Source organism: Gopherus flavomarginatus, chromosome 2 (assembly GCF_025201925.1).
Source record: "Gopherus flavomarginatus isolate rGopFla2 chromosome 2, rGopFla2.mat.asm, whole genome shotgun sequence".
Taxonomy (NCBI): Eukaryota; Metazoa; Chordata; order Testudines; family Testudinidae; genus Gopherus; species Gopherus flavomarginatus.
Window position 1 is genome coordinate 301863533 of NC_066618.1, and position 19582 is coordinate 301883114.

Here is a 19582-nt window from a genome sequence, read left to right on the forward strand (position 1 = left end):
TGAGGGGTGTGGGGCCGGCACCCCGTCTGGGGGATGGGCCGGGCCGGGCTGGGGGTGTCGCTCTGCCCCAGTCCGGGGATGGGCCGGGCCGGGCTCTGGGGGGTGTCGCCCTGCCCCACAGGGCCAGGCCAGAGCTGCGGGGGTTACCCTGGCTCCCGGGGGGGCAGGCTGGGGGCTCCCTTGTCTCTGCCCCCCCGCACTGAGGGGTGTGGGGCCGGCACCCCGTCTGGGGGGGGCACTGGGCACAGCCCCGCCCTGGCTGAGCAGCGGGTGCCCTTGCAGGATGGCGGAGGCGGCGCGGGCACTGGAGGTGCTGGGGGTCCCCCTGGACATGGAGGAGGAGCTGCTGGTGCTGTATTTCGAGAACAGGCGCCGCTCGGGGGGCGGCCCCGTGCTGCACTGTAGGCGCCAGGGCAGTCGCGCCATCCTGACCTTCGAGAGCCCCGAGGGTGAGTGTGGGGCACATGGGCACCAGCAGGGACATGAGTGTGGGGCTAGGGGCTTAGCCCCCGTCGCCTTGGGCTGGGAGCACCCACACCGCAGCTGGAGGGTGGGGGCAGCTCCCTGTTCTGGCCCGAGCTGCAGGGCAATGCTGGGGGGTGCTCTGGGGGAGCAGAGCTGCTGGGGTGTGGGATGGGCAGCCCCTCCTTGCTGTGCAGGGGGCTCACAGTGTCTGTCTCTCCCTCCCAGATGCACAGAGGGTCCTTGCCAAGCCCAGTCACACCCTGCAGGACACTGGGCTGGCAGTTCGCCCGGCTGCCCCACAGGATTATGGGAAGATGCTTCTCCGGGGCCTGAACCCCCAAACCGACTGCAGCCTCCTGGAGCTCTACGTGGAGTGTGTGCTGAACTGCGAGAGCCGGCAATACACCATCCACCGCAGCCCAGCTGGGGACCAAGCCCTGGTGCAACTGCCAGAGCCGCTCAGTGACTCAGGTAGGGGCTGGCCCCAGCTGGCTATCGGGCGGGAGAGGGTTGTCAGAGAAGCCTGCCTGGAGGCCACATGTCATTTCTTGGGGTATAGGAGGCAGCAGGTGTGGGGGACGCTCGAGGGGCCAGAGTGGAGTTTGGAGAGCAGTTAAAGGTATACAGCCTTAAGGTCCATAACATAATCAAATGTAACATCCCTGGGGTGAGCAGGGGAAACGCCACAGCAGCCCACCACAGTAGCGTTTAAGTTCAGAAAGGGGGACTGCACCCTAATGAGGATGTTAGTGCAACAGAAATTAAAAGGTACAGCACCAACAGTGAAATCCCTGCAACGACATGGAAACTTTTAAAGACACCATAATAGAGGCACAGATTAAATCTAGACCCCAAATTAAAAAACACAGAGAACCAAAACAGGGCTAAACAATGAAGTAAAAGAAGCAGTGAGAGGCAAAAAGGCACCTTTAAAAAGTGGAGGTTTAATCCTATTGGGGAAAATAGAAAGGAGCCTAAACTCTGACAAATGAAGTGTAAAAATGCAATTAGGAAGCCTAAAAAGAATTTGAGGAACGGCTAGCCAAAGACAGAAAGTAACAGCAACAGTGTTAAGAATGTTAGCAGCAGGAAGCCAGTGGGGGCCCGGGCCAATCGAGATGCTAAAGGAGCACTCATGGGGGATAAGGCCATTGCAGAGAATGAATTAAGAAGAACGGCCATACTGGGTCAGACTAAAGTTCATCCAGCCCATTATACTGTCTGAAGCACCTGGTATTGGCCGCTGTCGGCAAAGGGAATGAACACAACAGGGAAGCATCAAGTGATCCATCCCCTGCCGCCCACTGCCAGCCTCTGACAAACAGGCTAGGGACACCATCCCTGCCCATCCTGGCTAATAACCATTGATGGACCTGTCCTCCCTAGTCGGGGGGATATGATTGAGGTCCATAAAATTTGCATCGGTTTTCAGGGCTGAGGGATGTGAGGGAGATTACCTGAGCTATTCTTTTTAGGTGACAAATCTGAGGAAATCTGGTGCGTCTGACGAAGTGGGTTTTCACCTATAGACTTTAAGGTCAGAAGGGACCATTATGATCATCTAGTCTGACCTCCTGCACAACGCAGACCACAGAATCTCACCCACCCACTTCTATAACAAAGCTCTAACCTGTGTCTGAGTTATTGAAGTCCTCAAATCGTGGTTTGAAGACCTCAAGCTGCAGAGAATCCTCCAGCAAGTGACCCATGCCCCATGCTGCAGAGGAAGGCGAAAAACCTCCAGGGCCTCTGCCAATCTGCCTTGGAGGAAAATTCCTTCCTGACACCAAATATGGCCATCAGCTAAACCCTGAGCATGTGGGCAAGACTCACCAGCCAGCACCCAGGAAAGAATTCTCTGTAGTAACTCAGATCCCACCTCATCTAACATGCCATCACAGACCATTGGGCATACTTAACCTGCTGATAATCAAAGTTCAGTTGCCAAATTAATTGTCAGAATTAGGCTATCCCATCATGCCATCCCCTCCATAAACTTATCAAGCTTAGTCTTGAAGCCAGATATGATAGTAGTGCCCCCACTATTCCCCTTAGAAGGCTGTTCCAGAACTTCAGTCCTCTGATGGTTAGAAACCTTCATCTAATTTCAAGTCTAAGCTTCCTAGTGTCCAGTTTATATCCATTTGTTCTTGTGTCTACATTGGTACTAAGCTTAAATAATTCCTCTCCCTCCCTGATATTTATCCCTCTGATATATTTATAAAGAGCAACCATATCTCCCCTCAGCCTTCTTTTGGTTAGGCTAAGCAAGCCGAGCTCTTTGAGTCTCCTTTCATAAGACAGGGTTTCCATTCCTCGGATCATCCTAGTAGCCCTTCTCTGTACCTGTTCCAGTTTGAATTCATCCTTCTTAAACATGGGAGACCAGAACTGCACACAGTATTCCAGATGAGGTCTCATCAGTGCCTTGTATAACGGTACTAACACCTCCTTTGCTGGAAATACCTCACCTGATGCATCCTAAAACCACATTAGCTTTTTTAACGGCCATATCACATTGGCTGCTCATAGTCATCCTGTGATCAACCAATACTCCAAGGTCCTTCTCCTCCTCTGTTACTTCCAACTGATGCGTCCCCAATGTATAAATCTGAGGAACTGTCCCAGACTGAGGTGTCATGAGACGAGATTGTGGAACAAATTGATAAAGTAAACAGTAATAAGTCACCAGGACCAAACAGGATTCATCCAGGGGTTCTAAAGAAACTCACATGTGAAATTGCAGGACTACTAACTGTAGTCTGTAACCTATCATTTCAATCAGCTTCTGTACCAAATGACTGGAGGATAGGGAGGAACTCGTTGAGAATTCAAGAGTGGAAGGCAGCATGGGTGAAAGTGATCATGAAATCATAGAGTTTGCAATTCTAAGGAAGAGTAGAAGGGAGTACAGCAAAATAGAGACAATGGATTTCAGGAAGGCGGATTTTGGTAAGCTCAGAGAGCTGATAGGTAAGGTCCCGTGGGAATCAAGACTGAGGGGGAAAATAACTGAGGAAAGTTGGCAGTTTTTCAAAGGGACACTATTAAGGGCCCAAAAGCAAGCTATTCCGATGGGTTGGAAAGATAGAAAATATGGCAAAAGATCACCTTGGCTTAACCACGAGATCTTGCGTGACCTACAAAATAAAAAGGAGTCATATAAAAAATGGAAACTAGGTCAGATTACAAAGGATGAATATAGGCAAACAACACAGGAATGCAGGGGCAAGATTAGAAAGGCAAAGGCACAAAATGAGCTCAAACTAGCTACAGGAATAAAGGCAAACAAGAAGACTTTTTATCAATACATTAGAAGCAAGAGGAAGACCAAGGACAGGGTAGGGCCACTGCTCAGTGAGGAGGGAAAAACAGTAACAGGAAACTTGGAATTGGCAGAGATGCTTAATGACTTCTTTGTTTCGTCTTCACTGAGAAATCTGAAGGAATTCCTAACATAGTGAATGCTTATGGAAAGGGGGTAGGTTTAGAAGAGAAAATAAAAAAAGAACAAGTTAAAAATCACTTAGAAAAGTTAGATGCCTGCAAGTCACCAGGGCCTGATGAAATGCATCCTAGAACACTCAAGGAGCTAATAGAGGAGCTTTCTGAGCCTCTAGCTATTATCTTTGGAAAGTCATGGGAGACGGGAGAGATTCCAGAAGACTGGAAAAGGACAAATATAGTGCCCATCTACAAAAAGGGAAATAAAAACAACCCAGGAAACTACAGACCAGTTAGTTTAACTTCTGTGCCAGGGAAGATAATGGAGCAAGTAATTAAGGAAATCATCTGCAAACACTTGGAAGGTGGTAAGTGGCAGAGAATAGCCAGCATGGATTTGTAAAGAACAAATCGTGTCAAACCATCTGATAGCTTTCTTTGATAGGATAACAAGCCTTGTGGATAAGGGAGAAGCGGTGGATGTGGTATACCTAGACTTTAGTAAGGCATTTGATACGGTCTTGCATGATATTCTTATCGATAAACTAGGCAAATGCAACTTAGGTGGGGCTACTATAAGGTGGGTGCATAACTGTCTGGATAACCGTACTCAGAGAGTAGTTATTAATGGTTCCCAATCCTGCTGGAAAGGTATAACAAGTGGGGTTCCGCAGGGGTCTGTATTGGGACCGGCTCTGTTCAATATCTTCATCAACGACTTAGATGTTGACATAGAAAGTACGCTTATTAAGTTTGCAGATGATACCAAACTGGGACAAATAGGAGAAATGGTCTGAGGTAAACAGGATGAAGTTTAACAAAGACAAATGCAAAGTGCTCCACTTAGGAAGGAACAGTCGATTTCATACATACAGAATGGGAAGAGACTGTCTAGGAAGGAGTAAGGCAGAAAGAGATCTAGGGATTATAGTGGTCCACAAGCTAAATATGAGTCAACAGTGTGATGCTGTTGCAAAAAAAGCAAACGTGATTCTGGGATGCATTAACTGGTGTGTTGTGAGCAAGACACGAGAAGTCATTCTTCCGCTTTACTCTGCGCTGGTTAGGCCTCAACTGGAGTATTGTGTCCAGTTCTGGGCACCGCATTTCAGGAAAGATGTGGAGAAATTGGAGAGGGTCCAGAGAAGAGCGACAAACAATGATTAAAGGTCTTGAGAACATGACCGATGAAGGAAGGCTGAAAGAATTGGGTTTGTTTAGTTTGGAAAAGAGAAGACTGAGAGGGGACATGATAGCAGTTTTCAGGTATCTAAAAGGGTGTCATCAGGAGGAGGAAGAAAACTTGTTCATTTTTTCTTTCTTTTTTTTAAGGGTGGACTTTTTTTTTACTTTGTTAGGGCTGTTGTCTGCATCTTCAGTCATTGATGTCTGAACTTTATTTGATCAGGACAGGCTCGTTGATTTTATTATTTATACTTACCATATTCACACATTTAAACTAAACTAATAAGATTATAGCAGAGTTTTGCAAAAATGAAGGTTGCAGCAGCTTTTACAAAATGGAGTGAGCATCTTAAAATAGAGTTTGAGTTACAATATGGACAAGTGTGAGGAATGACAGAGTGAACAGAAGCTTCTATGTAGACAAGTATGATGAATGGCAACAGTGAGCAGATGTTACAATATTGAAACAGTGCAAGTTTCAGTGATTTAAGCAGCAAGTGGATTGAAAGTGAAATTTACAAGGCAGGGGGCTGAATGCTATGGCTTTTAACAAGCATATTAATTGTCAATTAGCCAGTTATTGGGGTAACCGGTTTTATGAATGAAACAACATTCATTCATAAAACTTTACTTACGAAGTTATATTAATAAAGTGAACAATTAAAAACCATTTCATTCATCAGTTCTTCAGTATGAATAGCTAATGTGACACCAATTTTTAAAAAAGCCTCCAGAAGTGATCCCACCAATTACAGGCTGGTAGTTCCTGATACATGGTTTTTGTAAAGGGAAATCATGCCTCACTAATCTATTAGAATTCTTTGAGGGGGTGAACAAGCATGTGGACAAGGGGATCCAGTGGCTATAGCGTACTTAGATTTTCAGGACTCAATGGTCAGTTTTCAGAACGGAGAGAGGTAAATAGTGGTATCCCCCAGTGTCTGTACTGGGCCCAGTGCTGTTCAACATATTCATAAATGATCTGGAAAAAGGGGTAAACAGTGCCGTGCCAAAATTTGCAGACGATACAAAACCACTCACGATAGTAAAGTCCAAAGCAGACTGCAATGAGTTACGAGGGACTCTCAGAAAACTGGATGACTGGGCAGCAAAATGTCAGATGAAATTCAATGGTGATAAATGCAAAGTAATGCAGATTAGAAAATATAATCCCAACTCTACATATAAAATGATGGGGTCTAAATTAGCTGTTACCGCTCAAGAAAGATCTTGGAGTCAGTGTGGAAAGTTCTCTGGAAATGTCCACTCAGTGTGCAGCGGCTGCCAAACAAGGTAACTGAATGTTGGGAATCATTAAGAAAGGCATAGATAATAAGACAGAAAATATCATGTTGCCTCTATATAAGTACATGGTCACCCTCATCTTGAATACTGTGTGCAGATGTGGTTGCTCCATGTCTAAAAAGATATATTGGAATTGGAAAAAGTACAGACAAGGGCACTAAAATGATTAGGGGTATAGAACAGCTTCCATATGCAGAGAGATAAAAAGACAGGGACTTTTCCCCTTGGAAAAGAGATGACTAAAGGGGGGATATGATAGAGGTCTATAAAATCATGAGTGGTGTGGAGAAAGTAAATAAGGAAGTGTTATTTACTCCTCATACCCCAAGTTCTTGTGTTCACTAAATGTAATTAATGAGCAGCAGATATAGAACAAACAAAAGGAAGTATTTCTTCATACAACACACAATCAACCTGTGGAACTCCTTGACAGAGGATGGTGTGAAGGCCAAGACCATAACAGGTTTAAGAAAAGAACTAGATAAGTTCATGGAGGATGGACCCTCAGTTGCTATTTTGGTCAGTTTCACTGTCAGCGTTTTTAAAATAGTAAATTTCATGATTTCAGCTATTTAAATCTGAAACATCACGGTGTTGTAACTGTAGGGGTCCCGACCCAAAAGGGGCTTGTGGAGGGGTCACAAGGAGGTCGCGATATTGCCACCTTTGCTTCTGCGCTGCTGCTGACAGTGGAACTGCCGTCAGAGTTGGGCAGTCTGAAAGCGGCAGCTGCTGGCCAGGAGCCCAGCTCTGAAGGCAGGATACTGGCTAGATGGACCCTTGGTCTGACCTTACATTCAGCTTCTTAGGTTTTTAATATGTTTTGTTGTACCTGGTCAGGAGTTTTCAGTCAATGATTTTCCATTGGAAAATTCACTTTCTACAAAATCGTTTTCTGTTGGAAAATGGTTCCCAGCTCTGCTTCTCCCCCTCTCCTCAGAAGCCCAGGCTGCCTCACTGTGCGGTGGCTGGCCGCTGAGCTGCCCAAAGCCAGGCACCGCAGGGAGACTCCGAAATATGTAGAAAACCCCAGTGGAAATGTCCTTTTGACTTGTTCCGAAGCAAAGGGGGGTGCTCCTGCTCCATGGAAAGCTTCAGCTTTGGGCCATTCTGACACTCTGGGAGGTTGTGGGGGTTCCTGAGGAAGGGGATTCGGGTTTCCAGCCGGCTCTGTGAACCGCAGGTGAGCAGGGTGGTGGCGTGACATGCCCAAACCCGGCGAGCTCAAGAAGGATGGGCAAGTCCAGGGATAAAGGGATCCCCACTTGGGACCATTCATGCTGGAGGGGAGGTTCAGCGTTTGGCCCTGGGGTTTAAGCCCATCGCTGTCTTGCTAGCCTGCAGGCTGATCCCTAACGAGGGAGCAGCTTGTCTCCCATCTGCACCTGTGGTGTTCTTGCACCTTCTTCTGCAGCACCTGGGGCTGCCACTTCAGAGCCAGGGGCCCTGGGGAGCTGTACCTTGGCTCTGACCCTCTCTGCCTATTCCTCTGTTCACCCACCCCAGGCAAATGGCTTAGAAACTAAACAGGTGACGGGAGTGCCCCCTTCCCAGCGCTGTTGGCTCCTGCGTGTCTCACCATCACCTGAGCAGGCTAGTCTCTGCCGCTGTGTTCCCCTGCTCCTTCGGCCGCTCTGGGGAAGCCTGGGATGGGCACCCGCTGCTGACTGGAGCCTGCCCTCTCCAGGCGCTAGGTGGTTTGGTCGCTCCTGGCTCAGGAGTGCCCGGTGCTCGCAGCTCCTGGGAAGCGGGTAGCAGAACTGGGAGCTTGCAGCACCTCTGCTCTGCTCATGGCCAGGCTCAGCCATCCTGACCAGGCATTCCTGATCTCAGAAAGTAAATGGGGTGACCTAGAGTCTGCAGCTGCTGCCTCACAGCCCCTTTCCCCAGCAGATCCCTTTGGGAGCTCTGACGGGGCTCTCTCCCCATTCTGCCCTTGCCAAGTCTGTGATGTGGGGGTGTCTCTTTCCCTCTGCCCTTGGCCGGCTGGGATGGCGGTGGCAGGCTCACTGTTCTTTGCCTTGGCAGAGCTCCTGGGCATGGAGGAGCGTGTGCGCCGGCGGCCGCTGGATGGGGTGCCGCTGTCCGTGGAGTGGGTGCAGCAGACAGACAGCGTGCTGGTGCGGAGCCGGGGCGCCGGGCTGAGCAGGGACCTGCTGGAGCTCTACTTTGAGAACAAGCGGAGCGGTGGGGGCAGCGTGCAGGCCGTGAGAGTGCTGGCAGGGGGCAGGGCAGCTGTCATCTCCTTCCAGGACCGGGCAGGTGCGTTGGGCTGGGGCAGGGTGGGATCAGCGCTGAGCTGTCCACTGGGGCTCCAGGGTTGGAGGGCTCCTGGAGGCTGGTCCAGGTGAGGCGTGGAGGGGGGGGGGTCTGCTGTGAATGCAGGCGGGTGCCTCCAGCCTGACAGTGACGCACGGCCCAGCTCACACAGACCTTTCAGGGCTGCAGGCAGAGAGGCAGGAGACCGCTGCTGCTGGCCCCAGCACAAGGTCCGGAGCCCCCCTCTGGGGCAGGGGCAGGGAGCAGAGCCGGGTCTGGCTGTGGTTGGTGGGGCAGTGGGCATGGCACCCCTCCCTGCATGGTCTGGATGCGTCTGTCTTCTTGGGCAGTTCTCAAACCCCTGTGCCTGTTCACTGCCGTGCAGCTGTGCAGCGGGTGCTGGAGAAGGCCCACAGGCTCCAGGAGAGAGACCTGGACCTCTCCCCATACTATGACTTCCTGGAGCCCCCTGACTGCCCCCCGGAGGAGGGAGCTGAGGCCCCTTCAGGGGAGGCGGCAGCAATGGATGGCGGGCCCCAGGCGATCTGTGTGAGAATTGAGGACGCAGCGAAGCGGCAGCTGCTGGAGTCCAGCGGGGCCCTGCCAGAGCTGCAGGCTGCCTTTCCGGAGCTGACGCTGCGGCTGGACGAGAATGGGGCCTGGATCTCAGGCGGGGACGCAGCCCGGCGGCAGCAGCTGCAGGAGCGGCTCCTGGACACCCTGCAGGGGATGGCCCAGGAGCTCCTGCCGCTCCCGGCCCAGACCCTCAGCTTTCTGCAGCGTAGCGACGTGCAGGAGGAGGTGGAGCGGCTGCTGGCCAGCCAGGACTTGCTGGCCTGCTACTCACCCAGTGGGAGTGCGCTGAGTGTGATGGCGCTGAGCCCTGCGGCCGCCCACCAGGCCAGCTCCTCGCTGAGCGCGGCCCTGAGCCCCTTCTGCCTGGCGGTGTCGGCACAGCACCTGCATGCCCTGGGCTCACCGCGCTGGGAGCAGCTCCAGGCCTCGCTGCGCTGCTGCACCGTGTGCCTGGCCCCCGGCGGCGAGCATCTGCAGGCCCTGACGCTGCGTGGCCTGGAGCAGGAGAACAGGGAGAAGCTGCAGGAGTTCCTGCAGGATGCCGCCCTGGACGAGAGCCTGGTGTCCATGGAGCCGGGGATGCTGCGCTACCTGCAGCTCTACTACCAGGAGCTGCTGGCTGGCATCGCCGAGGTCACGCTCCTGCCGCTGGAGGGCACCGACGTCACTGGCTTCAGGGTGAGCAGCCGGCCTCCCGGGGCGGTGTCGGCGGGCGGGTTGGCCTTGGGCCCCCACAGCCATTTGTGGGCAGCCTGCATGCTCCTGCCCCACTGCCTCGTGGGGCTTATTTAGGGCAATGCAGCCTGCGGGGACTACAGGTCCCAGTAGCCAGTGCAGGCAGGACACATGTCATGATAGCACTGCATTCTGGGAGCTGTAGTCTGCACCACGCTGGATTGAGGGGGCAGAGGTTGCAGTCAGCTTCATTCACTATGAACCCCCCCCTCCCGCCCCCAAACAGTCGTGTTCCCACCCCCGACGTCCCGCGCGGTGGGGTTGAGGGGGTGGCTGGCAATGCGCATGTCGTTTCTCCTCCTCCTCATGTCCCACGGGGCCGGAGGGGGGCTGGCAGTCTGCCAGTGCCTCATGCCATCTCTTGTCTTGCAGCTGAGTGGGGAGGCGGGCGCGTGCCGGGCAGCGGCGGAGTTCCTGCAGAGCCTGCTGGGCACCATCAGCTGCCAGCCAGTGACCCTGCGGCACCCTGGCATCGCTCGCTTCCTGTTGGACGAACGAGGCCAGAGCATCCTCCGGGAGCTGGAGAGCCGCTTCCAGTGCGTGATTGGGCAGGAGCAGGTCCACTGGAGCCCCCCGTACACACAGGTACGGCGGCAGCTTGGGGGACAGGGCTCCGGCTGGGACCCAGAATGGGCACAGCTGCTCCTCCACCCTTCCTGCCAGGCTCAGTGCTGGCCCATTGGGATGGATGGGCAGCCACTGGCAGGTGGGTGAACTGGACACTGGGTCTGGAGAGGGGTGTGCAGCCGTGGGATGACACAGGTCTCTAGGGGAGCCTACAGTCAGGCGTGGGGGCAGGCAGCCAGATGAGGACGGACAGAGAGCCGGGGGTGGGGGGGCAGGTCCGGGCAGAGGCTGTTGGTGGTTGGGTGCTTTCAGGGAGCCAGGTCCCTGGCTGGCATCTGGCGCTGACTTCTGTCCTTTCTGCCTGTCTCAGCAGGACCTGGAGCTGCCTGAGGAGCCTGTTCCTCTGAGCTGCCGCCGAGACTCCCTGCCCACTGCCCAGCTGCCCACTCGCCTGGAGCTTCCCGACGGCGAGACCAGTGACTGGTGCACCACCAACATAGGTAGGGCCGCCCCTGTGAGATTCGGACCCCCAGCGGGCTCTGTCCTGTGCCTGTGGGAGTGGACAGGGACTAGAACCCAGAGAGGGGGCAGGCGGCCAGCCCTCCCTCTCCCTGCTGGAGCCCTGGGTAAAGGTCCAGAACTTCCTGGCTCTGTAGGGCTGGGATGGGGGGTGGGTAGCACTGTTCGGGGCCTGATCCTGCAGCCCCAGCCCCCCTTAAGGGAATGCTGAGGGCCAGGGTGGCAGCACCATTCCCCTGCGCTTGGTGCGTGAGCGCAACCCTGCTGTGGCAGCTGGGAGCTTGTTGGCGCTTCTCCGGGCCAGGCAGCCAGTGCCACGGCCCACCCCATGGTACAGAACCCGGCTCTGGCCCCACTGCCGGGGCGGGGGCTGGGGGCAGCCTGGCCGTGCCCTGGGGTCCTGGCTGCTGCAGGAGGAGTTGCCATTTGGCCTCCCCCACCTGTCTGCCCTGGTAAAACTTCCACCTGCCCACTGTGCAGAATGGGCAGCGGCTAGGCCCTGTCTCTGTCCTCCGCTCCCCCAACACCGGGGCTGCCCTGAGAGTCGGGCACGACCTGTCTGACCTGCTGCTCTCCTGCAGAGGAGATCAAAGGCCTGCTGGCCTCCCTGGAGCCCGGAGACATAGCGGGGGCTGCCCAGCTGGCCGCCCCTGCTGCTGGGGAGGCCCCGAACTTTGCAGCGACCAGCCCTGAGGAGGAGGAGGATCTGTACACCGTGGGAGAGCCTGGCACCCCCGCGGGGCAGGAGGAGGAGGAGGAGGTGGTACCTGCAGGGCATGATGGGGAGCAGAGGGGCCTGGCAGATGGTGATGAGGAGGAGGAGAAGCTGCCCTGTGCTGCTCAGTCCAAGTGCAGCATGGAGGAGGAGGCGCAGCTGCTGCTGGCCATCCAGCAGTCCATGGACAGCCAGCGGTGGGAGGAGGAGGAGCTGCAGCGCGCCACGGAGCTGTCCCTGCGCTCCTACGAGCAGGAGCAGCACCAGGCCCCAGCAGAGCCTGCAGCTGACCGCAGCCTGCAGGCTGCCTTGGTGGAGTCCCTGGAGGAGGCACTGTGCGTGGCCGGTTCTGCCCAGCTCACCATCTACTCAGCCTATGAGCAGGACGTCAGCGCGCTGCCGGGGCAGCTGGAGCAGGCACTGCGGGAGCAGCAGTGCCAGGAGAAGGTGGCGAGTGAGGCTCTGCGGGCTCTGCCGTCACGCTGCCGCGGGTACCTGGCCCAGCTGCAGCGCCAGCACGCCGTGCGCATCTCCCTGCAGGATGCCACGGCCACCGTGCACGGCTTTGCCGACTACACAGCCTGTGCTGCCCGCGACCTCACCCAGCTCCTCACCCGCCTGCTGCAAATCCAGCGTCCGCTCGGGGAGCCAGCTGCGCGCTGGGTGCGCTGGGAGCCCCCTGGCACCGCCACCCCCTACTCCTCGGAGGCCAGCGCCCTGCTGGAGCAGGCCTGGCGCCGGCAGCAGAAGCAGCTGGATGTGCTCTTTGACGGCAGGCCCTTCACCATAGACTTTGAGCGCATGGAGGAGTACGACATCGGCGGTGCCTGCACCCTGCCTATCTCGCGCACAGAGCCCCCGGCCCTGGAGTACAGCCGCCCTGCAGGTGCGTGCTCCCAGCTCCGCTGCTGCTGCCTCCAGCCCTGGGGGCTCAGCACTGTCCCGTGGGGCCTGTCCTGGGTAGTTCTCCAGCTGTCGTGCAGGCAGCCAGGGCTTGGCAGCTGGTGGGTCCTGGTGGGCTGGAGTCAGGGTTCCAGGCAGGTAGTCCAGTCTGAGCTTCTCTGTTGCTCCCCGCCCCTGGCGTGCTAGCCCAGCACCTGGAATTAGAGCAGGGACACAGGAGACTCAGCTGGCATGTGCCACAGGCAGCGAACACCGAGGGGCACTGGTGCCCAAGGCCCTACTATGGCAGGGGAAGGGCAAGGTGAGAGACCCCCAGGTAATCCTGGCAAGGGACCACACGCTGCAGGAGAAGGCGAAACCCCTCTGGTCCCTGCCTGTCTGAGCCGGGGAAATTCCCTCCCAACCCCACACAAGCCATCCGTCACCTCCTGGGCATGTGAGCTAGAACTAGTCAGCCAAGAGCCTGCAGGCTGCTCAGAGCCCCCTCAGAGCCCTGGCCCATCCCGTCCAATGGCCCAGCTCCAGCCAGGGCCACCCCGATGCTTTGGAGGACGGAGCTGGTAAAACCCAGACTATCCGGGGGAGGGAACCTGTCCCGACCATGCCGGTGACCGCTGAGGAACATGAGACAAACTGGAGTGAGCTCCTCCCCCACCAGCACAGCCACCCCTTTGTCCCGTCCCGTTCTCTGGAGACTCTCAGCTGTTGGCCCCACAGCTCTCGCTGGGAGGCTGCTCCAGAATCTCCCCCCTCGAATGCTCAGAAACCTTCTAATTTGTTCCTGGCCCGTTTCTCCCCACTTGTTCTTGTGCCAACGTTGTCCTTTAGCTTCACCAGCTCTTTGCCCTGCTTAACTTTTCCCTGATACATTTATGCAGAGCAATGCCTGGTCAGAGAAGCCAACATCTGCTCCCATCAGACCGGCCCTCCATGCCCCTGCTAATCCGCATGGCTCCTCTCTGCCTCGGTCCTGAGCGTGGGGTCCAGTGTCCAACCCACGTCTCCCCAGGCCTCGTTCAATGGCAGTAGTGCTGTCGCTCTGTCTCTTAGCTGGAAATGCCTTGCTGCGACATCCCTGGCCTGCATTTCCCTGTTTCACAGCCCAGCATGCTGGTGGCTTGTAGGCATCCTGTGCTCAGCCCCCAGCCCAAGTCTCTCCTCTGTCACAGCCAGCTGATGAGCCCCTGGCCTGGAGCAATAATTCTTATTATTAGACCCTAAATGCCAGCCCTGCACCTCATACTATTGAATTTCATCCCATTCCTGTCGCTCTGGATCTTCCTGGAAATTCTTCCCATCTCCCCCTGCGCCCCTGGATTGGCCAGGCCTCTCAACTTCCCATCAGCCCGTTTCGTTCGCACGCTCCTGCTACTGTATGAGACTGGTCCCCAGACCGATCCTCGAGAACCTCCCTGCAGGGCGATAGTTCATCTTGCAGCACAACCCTCCCCACCCATCCTGAGCCCCAGCTTCCCGAGTTTAACTCCCTTTCCTGTGCCAAAGGCTACACTGAAATCCCCATGTATCACATCTGCCGTATTCCCCTCTGAACAACGCCGTTATTTTCTCAAGGAAGGAACAGGGGAGTCTGGCCCGGGCTGCCTTGGTAAACCCGGCTGTGTTATGGCCCCTGTACCACTGGCCTGCAGGAATTTCATTCTGCTTTCCTCCCCCGTTCGTTCTAAAGCCTGGTGTGCTCCTGCGGTCAGACTAACAGCTCTGGCATTGCCTGGGTCACTTTTCTCTCCTTTCTTAAATACCTGCATGACATCAGCTGTTCTCCAGGCACATGGTCCCACCCCCATCGCTGGATTTCTTCCCAAGCCTTGCACCCGGACTCGCAGCTTCTTGTGCTGGTTCTTTCGGCACTCGGCCCCGGAGCTGAGCGCATTAAACCCTGGAAGATTTTCTTCCACCTCAGCTCTCGGAAATTCCTTTTCTGCCGCCATCTAGCCCCATGAGCATAGTCCCTGTTACCGTCCGGATTGAAAACCCAGCCACGATGTTCAGTGAGCTTTGGGCCATACCTCGAGTGTCTTGAATCTCCTTCCCATCCCCACCCTTCCTTATTGATGGGACTGAAAAACTCTCTGTGTGTGTGAATGTCCTTGACAAGAGCTAATTCAGCTTGACTTCCAGCACTCCTCCCTTTATCCCTACTCCTCCCCCCACCCCATGTGCTGTTCTTTGCTTTTCCACTCCCCTGAGACACTCTGCTGACTCCTAACAACCCTGTGAGGTGGGCCTGGAGCCCTTCCCTACAAACCTCTTCACCTTACTAGGGATGCCAGTTGCAGACGGTTTTGTAGAGTGATGAGGAGAAATTCCAAGCGGCGGCATTTATTTCCTTGATCTCTTCAGTCCAGCTGACTTAGCTAATGATCTCCCTTTGTTTTCCACAGTCTGTCTTTCGGAAATCAAAACCCAGAGCTGATGGCCTGGTTTTGATTCGGTTTAATTAAACGGAAAGTTCATCAGCACACGATCCCTGGATCCGAGGTTCTTTTCCTATGCCCAGCTCTTCTTTGATGCCCTCGCTACTTACCAAAACGGAAGGCAAAATTGCATCACCTCTTGTTGGTTCAGTGACAATTAGATGTAGAAATCTGTCGTCTATCACATCCAGGAATAAGTGGGACCTACCAGTATTAAGAACATAACAGTCAGACTGGATCAGACCCATGGTCCATTGAGCCCAGAGGCCAGTGCCAGGTGCTTCAGGGGGAATGATCAGAATGGCAATTGTTGAGTGATCCATCCCCTGTCATCCAGTCCCAACTTGTCAGAGGTTTAGGGACACCCAGAGCAGGGGGTTGGCTGTTGGCCAGGAGAGTCAGAGATTCATCAATGGACCTGTCCTCCAGGAACTTACCTAGTTCTTTTTTGAACCCAGTTATATTTTGGCCTTCCCCACATCCCCTGGCAGAGAGTTCCACAGGTTGGCGGTGTGGTGGGTGAAGAAATACTGCCTTTGGTTTGTTTGTTACTAGCATTTATTCTCCAGTTTATATCTGGGAAGTTTGTCCCTCCCCATGAGACAATTCCCGAGAGCGTTTCTCTCTGATGATATTAACGAGCTCTCTGTCCAAGTCAAGGGCTGATCCTGGGGCTCTGTAGCAGATCCCTAGCACTGTCTCCACAGACCCTCTTTTACAATCCCCTGCCCAAAGTGATTTGGACCCAAACAACCTCAGTTTTGTCCACACTGTCATTTCGTCTTTCATTACAGCTCCGTTGCTGTACAACGCTACTCCATCCCCTCGACCTTCCTTTCCTCGCTCCGAAAGAGCCCAGACCCGTCAGTGCTTGTGTTCCACCCACCCCTGAGCGCGATCCCCCCGTGGTTCTGTAATTCCCAGGGTGATCGCCTGCATCAGCAGTTCCAGAGCCTCCATTTTATTGCCTCGCCTCCTTGTATTTGTGTACAAGCATCTCAGCAGTGTCCTTTGGGCCTTCCCAGTTTCCTAGCCAGGGTCCTTTTGCTCACTGGAACACCTGCCTGACTGCTACTCCGGTCAGCGTGCTGGCCGTTCTCTTCCCCAGCTTGTACTAGAGCCGCCTCCTGCACTGAAGCCAGGCATGGAGATCTCCCGGGTCTGTCCAAGCGTCCTCCCCTTGCTGTGTAGCTGGAAACCCTTCTCCTCAGTTGTGGAGATGCCCCTCTGCGCACCCTGCCCCTCTGAGGCCACGTCGGCTCTGTCAGCCTTGCTGGCCTTGTGTGTGCAAAAACCTCTGGAGTTTATTTGGTGGCTCCAAGACTCTTTTCTTCTTTGTAAATGTAAAAGAGGGGGTGGCCCTTTGTCCCTCTGATGAAGGGGTTGCCACCCTGAAAAGATGGAGAACCCTGGGCTAGATTGTAATGGTCCCTTCTGCACTCCGTGTGTGACCCCAGTGCATTGCTAGGGGGCGCTTGTCACGGAGTCCCCAGGCGATGCTCTGGAACTGCTCCCCACAAAGCCAGTCAGGACTTTGGGGAGCCTCCTCTCCCTTGGAACAGACTTGTTCAGGGCAGGAAGCTCACACGACTTCACCTCCTGGGTCTCTCCTTGGAGCATTCAGCATCCTCTGCCCCTCCGTGCGCTTCCCACAGTGAGCCTGTCCCAGCGGGGTCCTGGGGAAGCCACAGGGTCCTGCACCCCCACTTTGCAGTCAGACGTGACTCTCAGCCAGCCAGTAACACAGAGGTTTATTCGATGACAGGAACATGGTCTAAGACAGAGCTTGTTGGTCCAGCGAACGGGACCCCTCGGCTGGGTCCATTCGGGGGCCCAGCGAGCCAGACAACTCCGTCTGCCCTCACTTCCCGTCCCCAGCCAGCTCCCAACTGAAACCCTCTCCAGCCCCTTCTCTGCTGAGTTCCTTTCCTAGGCCAGGAGGTCACCTGATCTCTTCGTTCACCTTTAGCCATCTCCTTGCAGGGGGGGAAGGGCCCTGGCCATTTGTTGCCAGGAGACAGTGTGTCGGCCATTTATGCACAATGGAGACTTAAGAAATGTATAGGGGAAACTGAGGCGTGCACACAGCATTCAGAGAAAACATTAAGAACAGTCCCACTTCATCACAGCGCTGTGCTGCAGGCAGTGGGTTGGGGGCTCGATATGGGATGCTGGCCCGATTACCCCAGCGTGGTGCCAGGGGCGCTGTGCTGCAGGAGCTTGATAGGGGGTGCTGACCCGATGCTGTGCAAGGTGGTGGGTCTGGTATCCACCTGCTTGGTGACGTCCTGTTCTCCACCCACCCCACCCCACCCCCAGCTACGGAAGAGAAGGGCCTCGAGGTGGACCTGGACGAGGACGTGAAGCTGGTTCCACTGGCCCAGGGCTCGGAGGAGTTCCGCGACATCGTGCGCCAGTTCTATGACACACTGGAGGACTTCCACAACAAGATTCGCATTGTGAAGGTACACGGGGGGCAGCACAGCCGGGCCAATTCCTCTGCCCACCCCTGCGGCCATAGCTGTGCCAGGGGCTGGCTGTCGGATTTCGTTTGCCCATGTCCCCTTGTGAACTGGTGCACAAGGAGTGGATGGGAGAACATTTATTCCGCATATCGAGGGGATGCTGCTGCAGCCTGGTCCCCACTGGTCACCAGACAGGTGGGTGGGTGCTGGGGTTTGCCCATCTCACACAGGCCCCTGGCAGGCTGTGGCACGGACAGTTCCAGACTGACTAAGGTGGACTCTCAGGCAAGCACCGTTACCCTGTGGGACTCCCTGCTACTTGATGCTGGTGCAGTCTTGTTCCGAAAGGATGGGCTGTGCCTGGGACCGTACTCCCCATGGTTCTGTGTGCGCCCCCTGCTGGCTGTGCCAGTGCCTGTGAGGCAGCCTGGTACCCCAGCACTCCCTGGCTGTTCTAGAGGTGTTCCCCACTCTCACCACTGTTCTGGGAGTCTGGGGCAGGGCCCGCCTGAGCCTGGGTGTGAGCTGGTACCACCCCCCGCCCAGACTCGGGAGCTGCTGGCGATCCTGGGGGAGCCCATGGACCCCGCATGGTGCTTTATCCCCTCACTGCCTACTAGGGGCGCCTGTCCCTCCCCATGGCACAGGGGCTGGTCTGGCTGGGCCCTGGCTGACCTGTGTCCCTACGGCAGGTGGAAAAGCTGATCCACCCACTGCTGTACAAGCAGTACCAGCTGAAGAAGGCCTGCATGGAGAAGGCATGCGGCCACGAGGCCGTGGAGCGGCTCCTCTTCCACGGCACCACGGAGGAAGCCAGCCGGGAGATCTGCCAGCACGGCTTCAACCGCAGCTTCTGCGGCAAGAACGGTGAGCGGATGGGGGTGGGAGTGCGAGTAGTACAGGGAGGGGCCAGGCGCATGTGGAACTTGGGGTCTCCAAGACACCTCCATACACAGGAGGGAACTGATGTCTCTGGAAGTCACTCCCTGCTCCAGCCCTGAACATTTCTCCCAGAGTGGGGCATAGAACCCAGGAGTCCTGGCTCCCAGCCTCTCTGCTCTAACCACTAGACCCCCCTCCCCTCCCCTCCCCTCCCAGAGCTGGGGACAGATCCCAGGAGTCCTGGCTCCCAGCCCCCCTGTAACCACTGGGCCTCACTCCTCTCCCAGATCTGAGGTAGAACCCAGGTGTCCTGGTGCAGGTGGCAGCCTGCCCCCTATACAGGCTGTGCTGTGGGTGCTGCAGCTCGGAGCCTGCTGTGCTAACCCAGTGCCCTCTGCATCCTGCTCTCCAGCCACACTCTACGGGCACGGGGTCTACTTTGCGGTGAATGCTGTGTTGTCGGTGCAGGAGCAGTACTCCCCACGCAGCGCCGACGGCAACAAATACGTCTTTGTGGCCAAGACCCTGACTGGGGACTACACGGCGGGCAGCCGGGACATACGGGCACCGCCCCTGAAGGAGGCGGCTGAGGCCCCACTGCGCTATGACAGTGTGGTTGACAACCCCAAGAAGCCGGCCATCTTCGTCATCTTCAATGACACGCAGGCCTATCCGCAGTACCTGATCACCTGCCAGCTGTCCAAGCCTCCGGCGCTACGCTGAGCCACTGGGCGTGGGCTGGGTCACCCTGCTCCAGCTCACAGCCTGCCGTGTGCCCCTCTGTGCCTGCGGCTCTCAACCCCAAGCAGGCTGCCCTGCCCTGGGCCAGCATGGCTGAGAGGGGAGAAGATGCCTGCGCTGGGCTCCATAGCCGAACTGTGCCCTGTGGAGAGGCCAGGCATCTGTCCCTGCCCAGTGAGCTCCTCTTGGGCGGCCAGGGCCACGCAACTCAACAGGAAGCTGGGCTGCTCTGGGTCCCCAGGCCCCATTGCATGGCAGGGAGCCCCCAGTTCCCAGCCTCTCGCACATTGTATAGTCCCTCTGCCCATTGCCCGTGTATAGCGCCCAAGGGCCAGTGCCATGGCTCTGTCGGGGTAGGACCAGGAGCTGAACCCCACAAGTCATGG

At 55.8% G+C, this 19582-nt stretch overlaps 1 protein-coding gene across 1 annotated transcript; it reads left to right on the forward strand.

Annotated features, from left to right (window-relative positions):
- Window positions 1-283: 283 nt before the first annotated feature.
- On the forward strand, window positions 284-17994 carry PARP10 (poly(ADP-ribose) polymerase family member 10). The gene is made up of 9 exons (XM_050939805.1): window positions 284-449; window positions 691-936; window positions 8428-8661; window positions 9044-9912; window positions 10342-10554; window positions 10907-11036; window positions 11637-12656; window positions 17428-17573; window positions 17986-17994. The coding sequence occupies exons 1-9, from the start codon at window positions 284-286 to the stop codon at window positions 17992-17994; spliced, it is 3033 nt and encodes a 1010-aa protein (XP_050795762.1).
- Window positions 17995-19582: the final 1588 nt, after the last annotated feature.